The sequence below is a fragment of the Chroicocephalus ridibundus genome, chromosome 1 (assembly GCF_963924245.1).
Source record: "Chroicocephalus ridibundus chromosome 1, bChrRid1.1, whole genome shotgun sequence".
Taxonomy (NCBI): domain Eukaryota; kingdom Metazoa; phylum Chordata; class Aves; order Charadriiformes; family Laridae; genus Chroicocephalus; species Chroicocephalus ridibundus.
The window spans coordinates 160,862,415-160,876,209 of NC_086284.1; the positions used below are offsets into that span (position 1 = coordinate 160,862,415).

Sequence of the window (13,795 nt, forward strand, 5' to 3'; positions counted from 1 at the left end):
TCTAATAACAATATTACCTATCTCTATGAATTTGGTCTCAGGAACTGCCAGGACATGACGACGCCCACACTCCTTTACAAACACTATAAGCAGTACAGGAGAAATTAGATTTGGCTCTCACCATTCCAAAGCTGCTTATATGGCAAGCTTGGAGTCATCTTCACAGGCAATCAAAATGAAATCACCCTTTCCCAAAGTTTTGAAAGCCAGGCATCCTTCATGAAGCTGGTATCCGTATATGGGCCTTGTACTCCAGTGCTCAAAGAGAACGAAAAGGAACAGCCACTTCGGAAAGATTATCTAGGTAGGTCCTTTCTGCACATTAGTTCTGTTTTACATGCTTTGGGCATTCAGAAAGTCTTACCAGGGCATTGCTGGCGGTGTCTGACACGGTGTTCCTTCAACGCATAAATCACCTATTTCACACCTTGCATCTCGGTCTTCTGTGCACTCTGGTCAATACCACTGCATTGAACTGGCTCAAGTCTGTTTTCAAGAGTTCCTCTGTAACCACAACAGACAGGATTGCCTCCACATTCCCCTGTGAACAAGTATAGGGCTGCGTCACATCTGGTTCTTCCCGCAAGCCCTCTCCTGTACCCCACTGGAAGCATCCTGGGATGCACTACGTTAAGTAAGCAACAATCAAAAAAAGCTGCAAAGAATATTCCAAATGTTTATTATGTATTAAAAATACCGCAAATAAGCCATACAGTTCATTTCACAGTAACCTAAACAACATTGTTCAAGAACTTGAGAAGTCAACAAAGAACAGTGCAGTTCTAACAGTGACAACAGTTACCTTAATGCCGCTGGTGCCTCTTTCTTTGCCAGCAATTCTCTCCCGTTTACAGTGGGAACAACACTAGATATGGTTCAGTATCTTATTTACCGAGGAGAACTCGGAACTGTTCCCACAAGCACACCACTTGTGGGACGTACTGTTTCTAATTCTTCTTCTCATTAGAATTATTCTTCTAATGTAGCCACGGATCCAGCAAGAGCAGGCTGAGGTGGGCATGATGTGCACAACCTATTTCCAAGGTATCCACGTGCAGACCCTGTTACCAAATCTTCGGATAAAAAAAGTAAACTTGAAAAGGAGGGGTATGAGAAATCTTTTACAAAAAGACAGAAAACCTAGCAAGTTCCATGAGGAAGTGGTTTGTAAATGAACATCTCGAGAATGACGTTTTTTTCCTCACTCTCAACCAGCTCCTAGAAGGATCCGTTGCTACCAGTGCCCCAGGCAGGCACCCGGTGACAACAATGGTGACAAGAATCAGGCACCAAGTCCTGAATATGTAACAAGAGTTCAGGTCACTGTCAGCTGTGTGAAAACTTGGAAATGTATACACCTTAGAAGCAATTCTGCTGATTTCATGGTGATTTTCCCTTTTCCCCCTTGTGTGTTTTGGAGTGTACTATTATCGTTAGCATGCTTGCTATACATGGAACACGAGAGGTGCAATTTTGGTCCTTCTCTTTCCTCATTCAAATTCATGAGCATTTTTACAGAAAATCCTGTATCACAGACAAATCAGGCCTTTCCAGGAAAGACACAGCCTCATCATGTAAACAGCCCCAAAAATACGACAAAAATACTACTGTACCCTCTTGAAACTAATCCCATCCTTCAGATGTCCCTTCTAAGACCTGATCTTCTGCAGCAGCACCTGAAGATGCTGGGAAAGAAGCCTGTGATCCCAAAAAAGGAATCTCTCCAGCCACGTGGTGGAACACCTCTCTTAGGTCTTTGCCCCAGGCAATGCCGCTTACCTCAGACCTTCCTTTTGGGGGGTTCAGCTAACCCCTTGTTTAGGTCTTTGGTACAGCTGAAGGACTCACAGAAATATACTACAGCTCAACTGACGCCTGGTAAACTGACCACATGGCTGAGTCCCAAACTGCAGAAACAGATGAGTTGCTTCAAACCTGGTCCACACTGAAGCTTACCGGTCTAAACAGTTTAAGATAGGGGTGTAGTTTTGTTCATTTGTTTCTTAAACCAAAACATACCAGTAAAATTCTCAGTGTGTACAGCAGTACGCTTTTCGTACAAGAACAGCTGTAGCCCTTCCGTGGGGGGTATCTAGTGTCATAGTGTGAAACACCTTCATGCCATTAAATATGTGCCCATGCTAACGAGGCTGTAGTGCCTTAGTTACACCACTACAGTTACAGCGGTACAACTTTATAGCGAAGATGAGCCCTTAGAAACTCAACCCCCAACTAAACTCATGTTTTCTTAAAACAAAATTTAAAAAAAAAAAAAAAAAGGTAAACAAAAAACCAAAAACACTACACAAAAGAGAAATAAAGGAAATAAGCAGAACTGTCTCTATTATTAAAGTATTCTTATTCTTTTTGGAGGTATCAAATTGCTTTTAAAAAGAGTAAAAAACTGGGCATAGAAAAGCTATTCTCCTTGATCCATTATTTGCACAAGGAGCACCGCTGCCTAAACTTTTTCGTGTATTTTTTCTACTTTCACAAACAACCTTTCCAGATCATTCCTCAGGTCGTCTATTGAGCTCTTCACAGACTCCAAGTTGTTCTCATTATTTTCAATTTTCACCGAGTAGGAGACTAAACTATCCACTGCAGTTCTTATCATTTTCAAATCGGAATCAACCTGGCTGACAGAAGATCTCAGTTCATCTACAGAGCCTTCCACAGAAGAAAATTTTTCAAGATAGCCTTGAGAATGTGCTTGACCTGCCTGAAGATTTCCTTGATCCAACAAAGTACTAATTTGTTTCTGGACATCCTGAAGAGCGCCAGAGGATGGCAGGTCACTGATGCTTCTCCTCAGGTTTTCCACGTCATTGTACAGCGAGGTCTGTGTTTCACCAAGATTTTTCAGAACGTCTGTGACTGAAGTTATGTCCATGTCTGAGATCCCCTGAAGAGCAGTAATGCTTTGTTCTAGGGTACTGAGCTTATTCTCGTATTCTGCCTCCTTAGAAAAGAAAGACTGCAACTTTTCACTGTTCTGAGCAGCAACAGAAGCTAGAGACTCCAGGCTGTCTTCGATGTGCCTCAATCGAGACTCCAGTCCTTCACTGTTCTTCCCAAAAGTTTCTAATGCTTTTCTAAAGAGTTCATTTTCTTCCCATTTGTTGAGGTCGGCTTTAACTTGAAGTAAATCTTCATCAAGTCTTTTAATGTCACCAGGGAGCTGCATAATAGAATCCTCAGCTCTCAGAACTTTCTCTTGTAAAGCTTTTAATGAAAGGTGTTCAGTGTCTGCAGCCTCTTTGAATTTCTCATGTTCTTGTTTGAGGTTGACTAGCTCTTTCACTTCAGTATACACATCAGACTCCATAGAGTCTATAGTACTCTTCAGGGTCTCTATGTCCTTTTCTTTGGTTTTCATGGATGCTTGCATCTCATCAAAAGCCTCTTTTAGCACCTTAATTTCATGTTTGTACACATCTGCTTCTCCTAGTGAATTAACCTTTGCTTTCATATTGTTGATTTCATCTTGGCTCCTTTGCTGGACTTCAGTGAATACAGCAATGTTATCATTTATAGACTTGGTTAGCTCTGTTAGTCTCTCTTCCACTGTGTTTTCCAGAGACGTGAAGTCTCGTTCCCTTGCATCCTTCACCATGTGGATGCCGTCAGACAAGTCTTTCAAAATTTCATTTTGCAGCTTCTGAAGCACTTCGCTGATCCGGTTTATTTCACTCTCCCCTTGTTTAACAGCCTTCTCAGTAACCTCCTGCTTCTGCTGAGCAATTTTCATCATGGACTCAAATTCTCCAAATGTGGCTTGAAGGGAACGCACCTAAAACAGAAATCCACATGGTTAATTCTTACAATTTCATCCTTACCTACATTCTCACCCTTTGTGTCTAAGATCCTTATGGCCCTTGTTACCACATGAAACAATCACCTTGCAATCCTTCGTGCTCCCTACCTGAGGTGACCCTATGGCATACAGGAGGCACAAAAAGCCCAGCATCTAGAGCCTTACAGCTCTATGGATACATACATCTTCTGCTTGAGGATCCTTGGCCTCACTGACTTGCCACAGACAATCCAGGAAATCCATAGCAGTAAAAATCAAACTCAAATCTCCAGAGTTTGCATCTGGACCCCTGAGCCATCCCTGCCCTATATGATTCCTGTTTCTGTGGGCCACAAGGGAGGAAAGAAGGGGAGGGAAACAACAAAGAGTATCTTGCCCCGGCTTCTGAATACAGAAAAACTGGGATTAGACTTTAGCAGGCAATCGACCCAAGACCAATTCCTGAACATGAAAGAAGTTTCGAAGTAGACAAGAAAGAGTAACAGGAAAAATTAGGGGGAAAGGGGAGCTGGGAATGGCTCCGGAATGGAAGTAGTAATCATGACATTCTGCTGCTCCTAGACACCAATGGAGACACAGATTTTTCTTGTTAACTATTTTTTAAGATAAAAAAAAAAAAAACAAACATAGAAAGGCTTTAATGTTCTAAATACTTAGTACCTCATTACTCACACACATGCATACACACACATGCTCTTAGTGAACAGGGGCACACATAGGTAGACAGACAGAGAACAAAGCCACAGCAGCTGCCAAGGGAACTGACGCGCATCTATCTCAGGTTAATACTCACAGAAAGTTGTAACCACTGGATCAGGCAGGCCGTTAAGCCTCCCAATTACAAAAACTATCTTTACAGCTGGTTTTAGTAGCAGCAAGAGGGAAAAGGTCAAGAGGTGAGTGGCCACCACATTCATTTACTCTCACATTCGAAGGCAAGATCCAGGCACAGCGAAGGGGAAGTATGCCTTACTTAATTTTGGGGCCAAGCAGAGTAACAGTCTCAAGACTGCGGAGAAATCTTTTTGTGCGTGTGTGGGTTGTATTTTTTTAAACTTCGTAAAGCAATGTAAGAACTCCCACTGGCTGCAACCGGAATCCATCACGTAGCAAATACCTCAAGGCTTTGGCAGGATGGCAAGTGCTGAGTAACGCGTGTTGCCTTGCCTCACGCTGCTCCCTGTGTCTGAGGGGTATATTAATCAGCCGTGCCACATGGGCTGCCATTTTTACTGATTAGATACACAGCTGGAGGGGTGGTTTTATTTTATAAATAGAAGGAAGTATATTTTATATGTTCTTCAAAAGAAATATACAGAGCTTCTATTTTTTTCCTTTTTAACTGAAGGAGGCTCCAGCAGTTCCCAGTCAGACTCTGAAGCTAGAAATTAATCTCAAAAGACCTAACAGGCTTACTAATAAGAAATTAAGTTATTTGCATGTATTTTTGCATGGTACGTGGTATCCCTGGCCAAATCTTCCTTGGTTTTCATGGAAGTCTACACTGTGAAAGGACTGTAGAGTTTGACCATGAGACTTGCCCTTGCTCTAATAGAACCCCGCAGTTTGAAGAATACCCATAAAGATAGCTTCCGTTTTTCCCCCTCTTCTATGAAAAGGTTTGTAATGACTTTCCATTCCCTATACTTCTATTCTGTAGCGCACACATATGCAACTAGAAATGAACTAAAGAGTAGGTATGACCATATGTATTGCGGCAGGACACCAGCCATTACACTGATCTATCAACCTCATTTTCATTACACCTTAGCTGTCATTCATTCTGATTTTTTCCAAATAGACAGCTTTTTCTGTATCACTACAGATGGACGTCAGGAATCAGGAAAGTTCATCTCCTCCTCTTATGACAGAAGTTATTTTCTTTGACGCATTCCGACCAAATCACCAAATTCATGTTTGCAATTAACTATCTTCAATTGTTAATCTAAGGACAGGCATCAGAAATGGCCAGGGAAACTCTCACGAGGGCCAGGAGGTCTCCACTGCTGTATATCTGACAGAGACAGATCCCACCCCTCCGCAGTGGAAGTACTTTATACCTGCTCCTCCACTGCAATTTGGGCAATGCTCAGGGCGTAACATGAATCTATTCTCTTATACTTCCAGCTGCAACGGCCACTTGAAGATCAGAGACCTCTGACACAATAAAATGGGCCGAGGTCTTCATGTTAGACCAGCTCATAATCTGATCTGTCCTAACCAAGAGTGACCAGGGTCCAAAGCAAACCCCTTGCACAAGACAGGTAAAACTCACAACTTTGAAGTAATAGTTCATATTCACTACACAGCTGGTTTGCATGTGCAGCTGCATCTGTTTGGTGTTCATAGCTGGTAAGGTTTGAAACCATAGCCCTTGAAAGGTTTAACATCATAAATAGCAGATAAAAATACCTTGATAGAAAACAACTATGTCTTCTCTAACCAGTCATCCTATCTTGCGTTTAAAACACCAAACCACCCTGGCCTCTCTGAGAATTGTGCTACATTGAAGACTAAACTTCCACATCATTTCCTTTCTCCTCCTACTGCTGATGTGTAAAGCAGATGAGTTTTATGTAACGCTTACTCCTGACAGGAGCTCTCTGCAGTAAAAGACTGAAGGGAAAAGCCAGATCCTTCTGGCAGCAGCCTGCGCTGATGGCACTCCCAAAGTACAATGCAAGACCCTGCACTTCTGTAAAGCAATGAAATACAGCCTGCTCTCCTCTCCCTCAAGCATCATCTTCTGTAGAGATACCCCCAAACCACAGCAAGCAAAGCCTTCAAGGGTTACATCGAAACTCTGCATCATCTCCTCCCTCAACTTTTATTCCTGCACTACTGCATGTATGTCTGACATCGGCCACCTGCTAATTACAGGCAAATAGTTTCAGTTCTCTTTGAAAGAAACTATTTATAAACTTCTGGTATATACCTCCCTCCTAGAATATGTAACATATACCTATGATTTTCTGCAACAACATGGAGACGGAGGCAGCAAATTGTATCCATCTCTATGCTTAGGAGGGCTTATGTATTGCACATATATCTGTGTTCTATACTCATGTATTGTGATCTTACATCCTGTGTGTCCTGCCATTGCAATGTCTTCCTTCATACAAAGAGTCTGTAAAAAAGCCCCAAAAACTAGGAAAAAACAACAACCCTTGCTAGTTCAAATCACAGCCCAGTCATCAGTGAGTGAAACCCCAGGATTTAAAATTAGCTTCAGAAACTACACTATAGCCCTGCCTTTAACAACCCTTTTCCCTCCCTCTTGCAAGATTTCCTTTTCCTCCTTCTTGGAAGGAAGAGGAAACACCAAGACTGACCCTACAAACTCCACACGTGCCGGCTGCCGGGCTTCCGGGAGCGTCACAGAATGGCTAGAGGATCTCTGCCAGTGCCCGTCCAACCGCCCTGTCCCCCCACCACCAGCCAGGGCCTGAGCTCACAGGGAACATGGGGCACCTGCAGGGCTCCCGGTGCAGAAAGCAGTCAAGCTGAGACAAGAATTTCCTTTTCTTTGATCTGACTCAGTCATAACTTTACATACCGCTTTCTAACCGATTTACCTACTCCCTAGACAGGCGCTTGATTATATGTTGGTGATATGCCTTCACGGATGCCATTTTTTAAAGGTTTTAGGCGCCCTAAGACATATCCAGATGGATAGTGTCGCTTGTGAAACTCTAGCTTGGGGGCTAATAAGGCCTGAGTGAAAAAAAACATGGAAGGAAATGAGCATTTCTTTGGTTTCACTTGAGCCACACCCTTTGCCAACAACTTCACAGCTCTTCCATGGTCCCGGACTGCCACGGACATGGTGAGTCTCGCTCCCTTGGCCAGGGCAGCGTCAGGAAGGTGGAAGGCTGGGTACGGCAGGAGTGGCATTTCTGGCAGGGGCTGTGCTCCTCGGTGAAGCTGACACGGCTTTTGTTCTCCAGAGCATGCGGGGACATCGAGGCAGGATCCTGCCACGTCCCACCCCGCCACCACACCACGTCCCTCGGCGCCCACACCTGCCCGCTCGACGCGGTGACGAAGCGCAGCCCGTCTGCCACACGCAGTTTCAAGTGACTTGCCAAGAGCTGAAGCTGTAAAACCACCGCCGGCAGGCTCTCCAAGCTGCAGGTCTGCGCTTCTGCCAAGGCAGCAAAGCGTGCTGCCTGCACGGCATAAAATGGCTTCACGCCCCAGCCCCGGAGCAGCAAAGCCGGGCACAGAGCCGGCTGCGGGCAGTCCCGGGGGCCGCCCGTCCGCCGCGGGGTCCCGCCCCGGCCCCGCTCCGCTCCCCGCCAGGGATTTCTCGCTTTACCGAGGCCACGTTTGCAGGCCCAGACTCCATTAGTCCCGCTAATGCCATGAAAGCATCTTTACGGAGGGGGGAGAGACGGAGAGGGCGGGGAATGGGACACGTTTGCTTTCTCGCAAGCCGGGCTACCCGAGAGCTGCGCGGCTGCCTATTTTTAAGGGGTGAAACTCCCGCTTCCATCCCCCCTCCTGCAGGGGGGGGCGGCTGCTGCCCCCCGCCCCGCCGCTCTCCGGCCCGCCTTCTCCCGGCGCCGCCACGGCGGAGCGCCCCGGCGGGATGCCCCCCCGCCCCGCCTCGCCTCGCCCCCCGACGGTGCCCGGCGCCGCGCTACCTTCTGCGCCACGGCGTCCAGGGTGGCGGCCAGCTCCTGCCGCTGCCGGCCGGAGGCCTCCCTCTCCCGGGCGCTCCGCCCGACCTCCTCCCGCAGCTGCCGCACGTACCATCCGGCGGGCAGCGCGGCGCCCAGCACCAGCGCGGCGCCCAGCACCAGCGCCCAGCCGCGGCGGGGGCCAGAGCCGGAGCGGCTCCCGCCGCCCCCCGCGGCGGACCTGCCGCCCCGGCCGTGCGACGACGACGCCGGCTTCTTCGCCGCCGCCGCAGCCGCCTCCTCGGCGCCGCCGGGCTGCGCGCCCCGCTCGTTGGCGGCGGCGGCGGGCGGGCTGCCCCCCTTAGGGCCCCGGTGCTTGGCGGCCGACATGCCGGGACGCCGCCGCCGTCGTGAGCGGAGCGGGAGCAGCGGGAGCGGGCGAAGGAGGGAGGGATGGAGGGAAGGAGGGCGGGGGAGCCGGCCCGGGCAGCGCCGCGCTCCCCGCCCCGCCCCGGCCCCCGCCCCGGGGAGCCGCCACGCACACGGGGACGGCTCCGGTCCTTGTTGGGGGGAGCAGCCACGCACACGGGCCCGGCCCCGTCCGGAGGGAGGCAACGGGACGGGGGAGCGGCGGGCAGGGCGGAGGGGCAGGTTCTCCCCCCGGAGGTGGCGGCGGACCCTCGCCCGAGCGGGACCGCCTCAGCGCGGGGTGCGGCGGGCCATCACCCCTCGCAACACCCCCAGGCCCAGCCCGGCCCCGCTGCCGGTTTTTAGCCTTGCGTGATGGAGTTTTGGTGGCAGAGCCCCCGCCTCCCCCAACTTGCGTTCTGCTTGATTGTGGTGCCGCCTGGAACGCCTGCAGCAAAGCTCCGAGAGCCAGGCGGGGAGAAAAAGTTTTCCCTATGGGCAACCCACCCCACACCTCCCCTCGTTTCTAGTGCCGCCAGAGCGGAGGCTCGGCGCCGGGCCGGTCCCTGGGGCACACGGCGGCTGGCAGGAAGGGCCCCAGCTCCCCCGGCTTTCACCGGCGGCTTTGTCTGAGCGCGCTCGGTAGGGGCTGGGAGCTCAGCACCGAAATTCCCGGCGGAGCCTTGCCGCTCCGAGCATGCTCCCTGGGCGCTCCACGTCGGCAGGAGGCCGCTGCCTTCATCTTCCCCAGCAGAGCGCGTCCCCGCTGCCTTCATCTTCCCAACCGAGCGTGTTCCCGCTGTGTCCATCTTCCCAACAGAGCATGTCCCCACCGTGTCCATCCTCCCAGAAGAGCGCGTCCCAACAGAGGGCAGGGAAGGCTGAGCAGATCTTCTCCTGTGCCAGGCTCCAAGCAGGGCCTGCCGGGATGCGGAGCACAGACCCGCCATTTGGTCGTCTTCGTGCTCTGGGTTTTTCTCGTGCTAGGAAGGAGGTGGATTAGAGGGAGGTGGGAGCTGATCAATTTGGAGAAAATGAGTGCGAGGCAGAGCAAAGGGATGAGGTGTCAGTGGAGGAAACAGTCTGCTGCGCCTTGAATTAATCAGCAGTCATATCGGAGGGAAAGAAATGTCATCTGGTCGTGTAGTAGAAGATCCTTATGCAAGGGAACTGGGTGCAATTTTAGGGCACTGTTAATAGAGGGCTGGGGGGTGGGTGCTCTTCTACACAGGGGAAAGGGAAGGAGAATTGGCTCTATGCCCGCATTTGGGTGGAGATACTATATTGGAATAACTTTAAAACTTCTTTTGAAAATCCCTCAAATTTTCCAGCTTAAACCCTTTTCAGAAACCGAGTAGTTATATCTTAAATTGTTACTACATACTCGTCTGATTGTGGAAACTTGAGAAAATAGAGCCTAAGTCCCCTCCTGCTGTCTGCCTGCTGCTTTGGGCCAGACTATAGGAGAGGTGATAGCACAGAAAAGCTTAACTGTTTCAAAAATGCACCTTGAATTCATAAGTATTGTACCTCTTTTTGCTTCCATTACCACTGACTGAACAGGTTAACGTAGTGACTATTGTCTGGTAGACATTTAACTGCTCTGCCAGGTCACTAAAGAATTTTACGATGTGTTGGGTCTAGACCATACATCACTGATGGCTGACAGGGGAGGGTTTTTTGTAACCTTTTACATAAAGTTGTCCACATAGGCACCGTGCAAGGCTAAGATGTGTCACTGCATTGCATCTGATTTTTGAAACTCTGGGTTACTATTCTGGAAGTGAGTTGTAATTTTTACAAGAAAGGACTGGGGCACATTTTCTGTTAATGTCAATAGGTATACTGGAGGCAACAGCAATACCGACTTTTTCATATACTGGCTGATGGAGTACATTGCGCTTGTATTTTCTTGGTCCCCTTCAGTTCTCAAGCCCCCCCATCCCTTCTTCAGTTCTTGAGTCCCCTGTGCTGATGTCCTGTTCACGGCTCCCTTCAAAACTGGAAGCAAGACTTATTCTCCTATCCAGAAATTGTGTTTCATGAGTTGCCTGAAGATTCAACGCAAGATGCATACTGGAAGTTGCTGTTTCGGAGTTAGTAGAAGCCTGCAATCAGGTAGAGTCTGCATGTTGGTGGTAGCTTCCAAGAAGCACTTGGACCCAGGATTCTGAACCTAGGACAGCATTGTACCAAAGTGTCCAATGTGACAGTGTTTGTACTGGAGAATCCTAAAAATAAAATCATGCTAAAAAGTCTTCTCCGCTGCTTTATCCCCATGGTTACCAATGTTTCAGACAGGAATAGAATAGAATAGAATAGAATAGAATAGAATAGTTCCAGTTGGAAGGCACCTACGATTATCTAGTCCAGAAGCCTGACGGATGAGGCTACGCAGTTTCTAACACCTCCTTTCTCCTATCTGATAGACAAATGGAGCAGCTAGGGTACCAGGACAGACTATCAAGTATTTCTGGAAATGGCCTTTCATTTCATCACAAAATGATCAATGAACGAAGTAAGCTGGTCCCATTTTACCCCTTTCTTTCACAGTTATTAAGACCCGAGAGGCTTACATGGTAGACTTCTATTACCGCCTCTATCTCGCGTTCTCTCGCGGGGCTTCACGACTAGGATCATCCAAAGTAATAATGGATTTAGACCTGGGCTAAAAGCAAACAACGGCTAGACAACCAGTAGCAATGATGGTGGTTTCAAAATGATTTGTTGTTTGTTTTTTGCAGAACAATGCAATAAGAAGTTCTTGGCAGTTGTTTTCTCCCTCAGACTGTTACTTTTCTTCTGTATTTTAATGCGTATCTTTCTATCTAAAGCTAACTTCTAAAATGCCTGTATTTGTGTTTGTGTCTGTTAAATTTGCCCGTATTAAAGATCTGTGTGGGATGAAAGAAAATTCCATTCAAGACACAGTCAATGAATGAAAATAATGCTTTAAAGCTTTACCGGGGCTTCTGGGCAAAGATCTTATGCATGTAGCTTCAGCCTCTCTGAGACATAAAAAAAAGTTAGTAGCAACAAGCTCTTTCCAGTCCTACACCTAGGCTGCTGAACTGCTAGTGCAAATTTGATTTATTTCCTTCTCATGCTTTTATGTTATACTGAAATGCATTTGCTTGCCAAGAGTCATTCCACGAGTGGAAGTTCCTTGCATTAATGTGCAAGCCATAACTCCTTGCAAGATAAAACCTGAGGTCCTAATTTATCTGCTTCTCTGTTTGATTACAGCAAGAAATCCAATCAAGTTTTTGTCTTGGAAGACATTTTCTTTTCTTGGTCTTTCCTTTGATTTCCAGTACATTTTTAGGTTTTTTAAAATAAATTTTAGGTTGAGTATTCTTCACAGACTGAATCTTAAACGTAAGCAGGATCAGATCACAGCCCCTGATGTCAGCCCAGCAAATCCGGTTCTGTTCAGTACTTCTGCCAAGGATTAGGATGAACTGAACTCTTTGGTCTGTATGTGGTGTTCTAGCCAGTGACTACTAGCACGGGTGACAGCAGGAGAATTTATAGTTGATTGTCTCAGGCGTTTTGTCAGCACAATTCTGTCAAATGCACAGGCCAAAAGTCACTAGCTGGAGAGGATGCTGGAGCGACTGCAGGTTATGGACACTACAACTTGGTTAGCTGATTGCCCTGAACCTAACAAGTAGCAGAGCACTTGTGCAGGGTCAGGAGGTTGTCTTAAATACATCCCAGAGGCAACTGGAGCTGATAAGGGGGTGGGGCTTGCACTGAAAAGGATGAGGAACCCTCAGAATACTCTGTTCTTGTCAATACTGTGGGAGTAGGAACCCTCAGGAGTAAACAAAGCACCCTGGGAAGGCCAGAATAGCAGAGTTTCCACCGTGAACCACGGCCTTAGCTGTCTCACATTTTATGATAAGGGGGATTTCAGATTTCTATTTAGGAAGGGACTAGAAAGGCCAGGATTTGTAGCAGTACCCTAACACCCAGGATTTTAGCTCTGAAGCCGTTTATTTCAGAGAGTTTACCATAAGAACTGAGCCATATGGACGTAAGCAGAGACAATAATCAAGAGGATCATCAATGTTAAGCATCGAGGGATGTAAATCTGTTTCAGGTAGTAAGGCAACTGTCATACCATTTCTCCTTCTCCAGCTTGGCAGTGACAAGGAAAATGTTAGCGATGTAGTAGCTAAGGCGCTTTCTCGCCAAGGAACCGATACAAACTATTTCTGACCACTCTACGCACACCTTCTTGTTGTATTTGACGCAGCGGGTCAAAGTCTTTATTTCCTACGTACAGAAAGACAGACCACTAGTGCTGAGGGGAGCGTGCATTAGGAATTTGCTGAGGTGATAAAGTAGCTAGACACCGCAGACTGGTGCCGTTGGGGAATTTACTGTTGTACCATTGTTTCTCAGAAGTTTCAATATTCTGTTTTGCCTCTGTGTGAATTTGAAGCTGGATACTTCAGTGGGGAGAAGCAGCAATCCTGTTTGCCTCTCAGAAGACCTATTTCTCCTTGGAATACAGGAAACTCCACAGAAGAGCAAGCTGAGAAAGCATCCTTACACCTGCCTTGTAGACTTTTTGTCTCACCCTTGAGCCTATTATCAAATCTGGGCCTGATGGTCTCAGTCAACCCAGAGTCTTAACATCCATCTGTTAGCACTAAAGCCAGCCTGGCTGGCTCAGTTATTAGGATTAGGGCAAAATATCTTGTGACTTCAAGTTATGTTCTCGACTTAGTTGTCATGGGCCCTGGTGTAAACAATAACATGCCTTGCCCTTTCCCTCTCTTCCCACTCTGACCACCAGTTAGCCACACACTGGGACATTTCTGACCTGCGGGGCCAAATGCAGCTGCATGTCTTACCCACTCAGTAGCTGCATTGCTGTTTGCTGGATAAAGCATCGCGTTAACTGTCGGCTTTGTTGTCTTTGCCAGTTTCACTGGTA

The 13,795-nt window shown here is 47.6% G+C and overlaps 1 protein-coding gene across 1 annotated transcript; it reads right to left on the reverse strand.

Moving 5' to 3' along the window:
* Positions 1 to 662: 662 nt before the first annotated feature.
* Positions 663 to 9,081, reverse strand: CKAP4 (cytoskeleton associated protein 4). The gene is made up of 2 exons (XM_063321100.1): positions 8,464 to 9,081; positions 663 to 3,793 (listed from the first exon to the last, which is right to left on the reverse strand). Exons 1-2 carry the CDS (start codon positions 8,827 to 8,829, stop codon positions 2,462 to 2,464), a joined length of 1,698 nt encoding a protein of 565 aa, XP_063177170.1. The 5' UTR covers positions 8,830 to 9,081; the 3' UTR covers positions 663 to 2,461.
* Positions 9,082 to 13,795: the final 4,714 nt, after the last annotated feature.

What these genes read in the sequence shown, in the direction of transcription:
- CKAP4 (XM_063321100.1), bottom strand. Translation starts at nt 8,829, where the DNA reads ATGTCGGCCGCCAAGCACCGGGGCCCTAAGGGGGGCAGCCCGCCCGCC. An exon ending in TGGACGCCGTGGCGCAGAAG is followed by an intron (nt 3,794 to 8,463) that starts GTAGCGCGGCGC and finishes TTTCTGTTTTAG; the next exon opens with GTGCGTTCCCTTCAAGCCAC.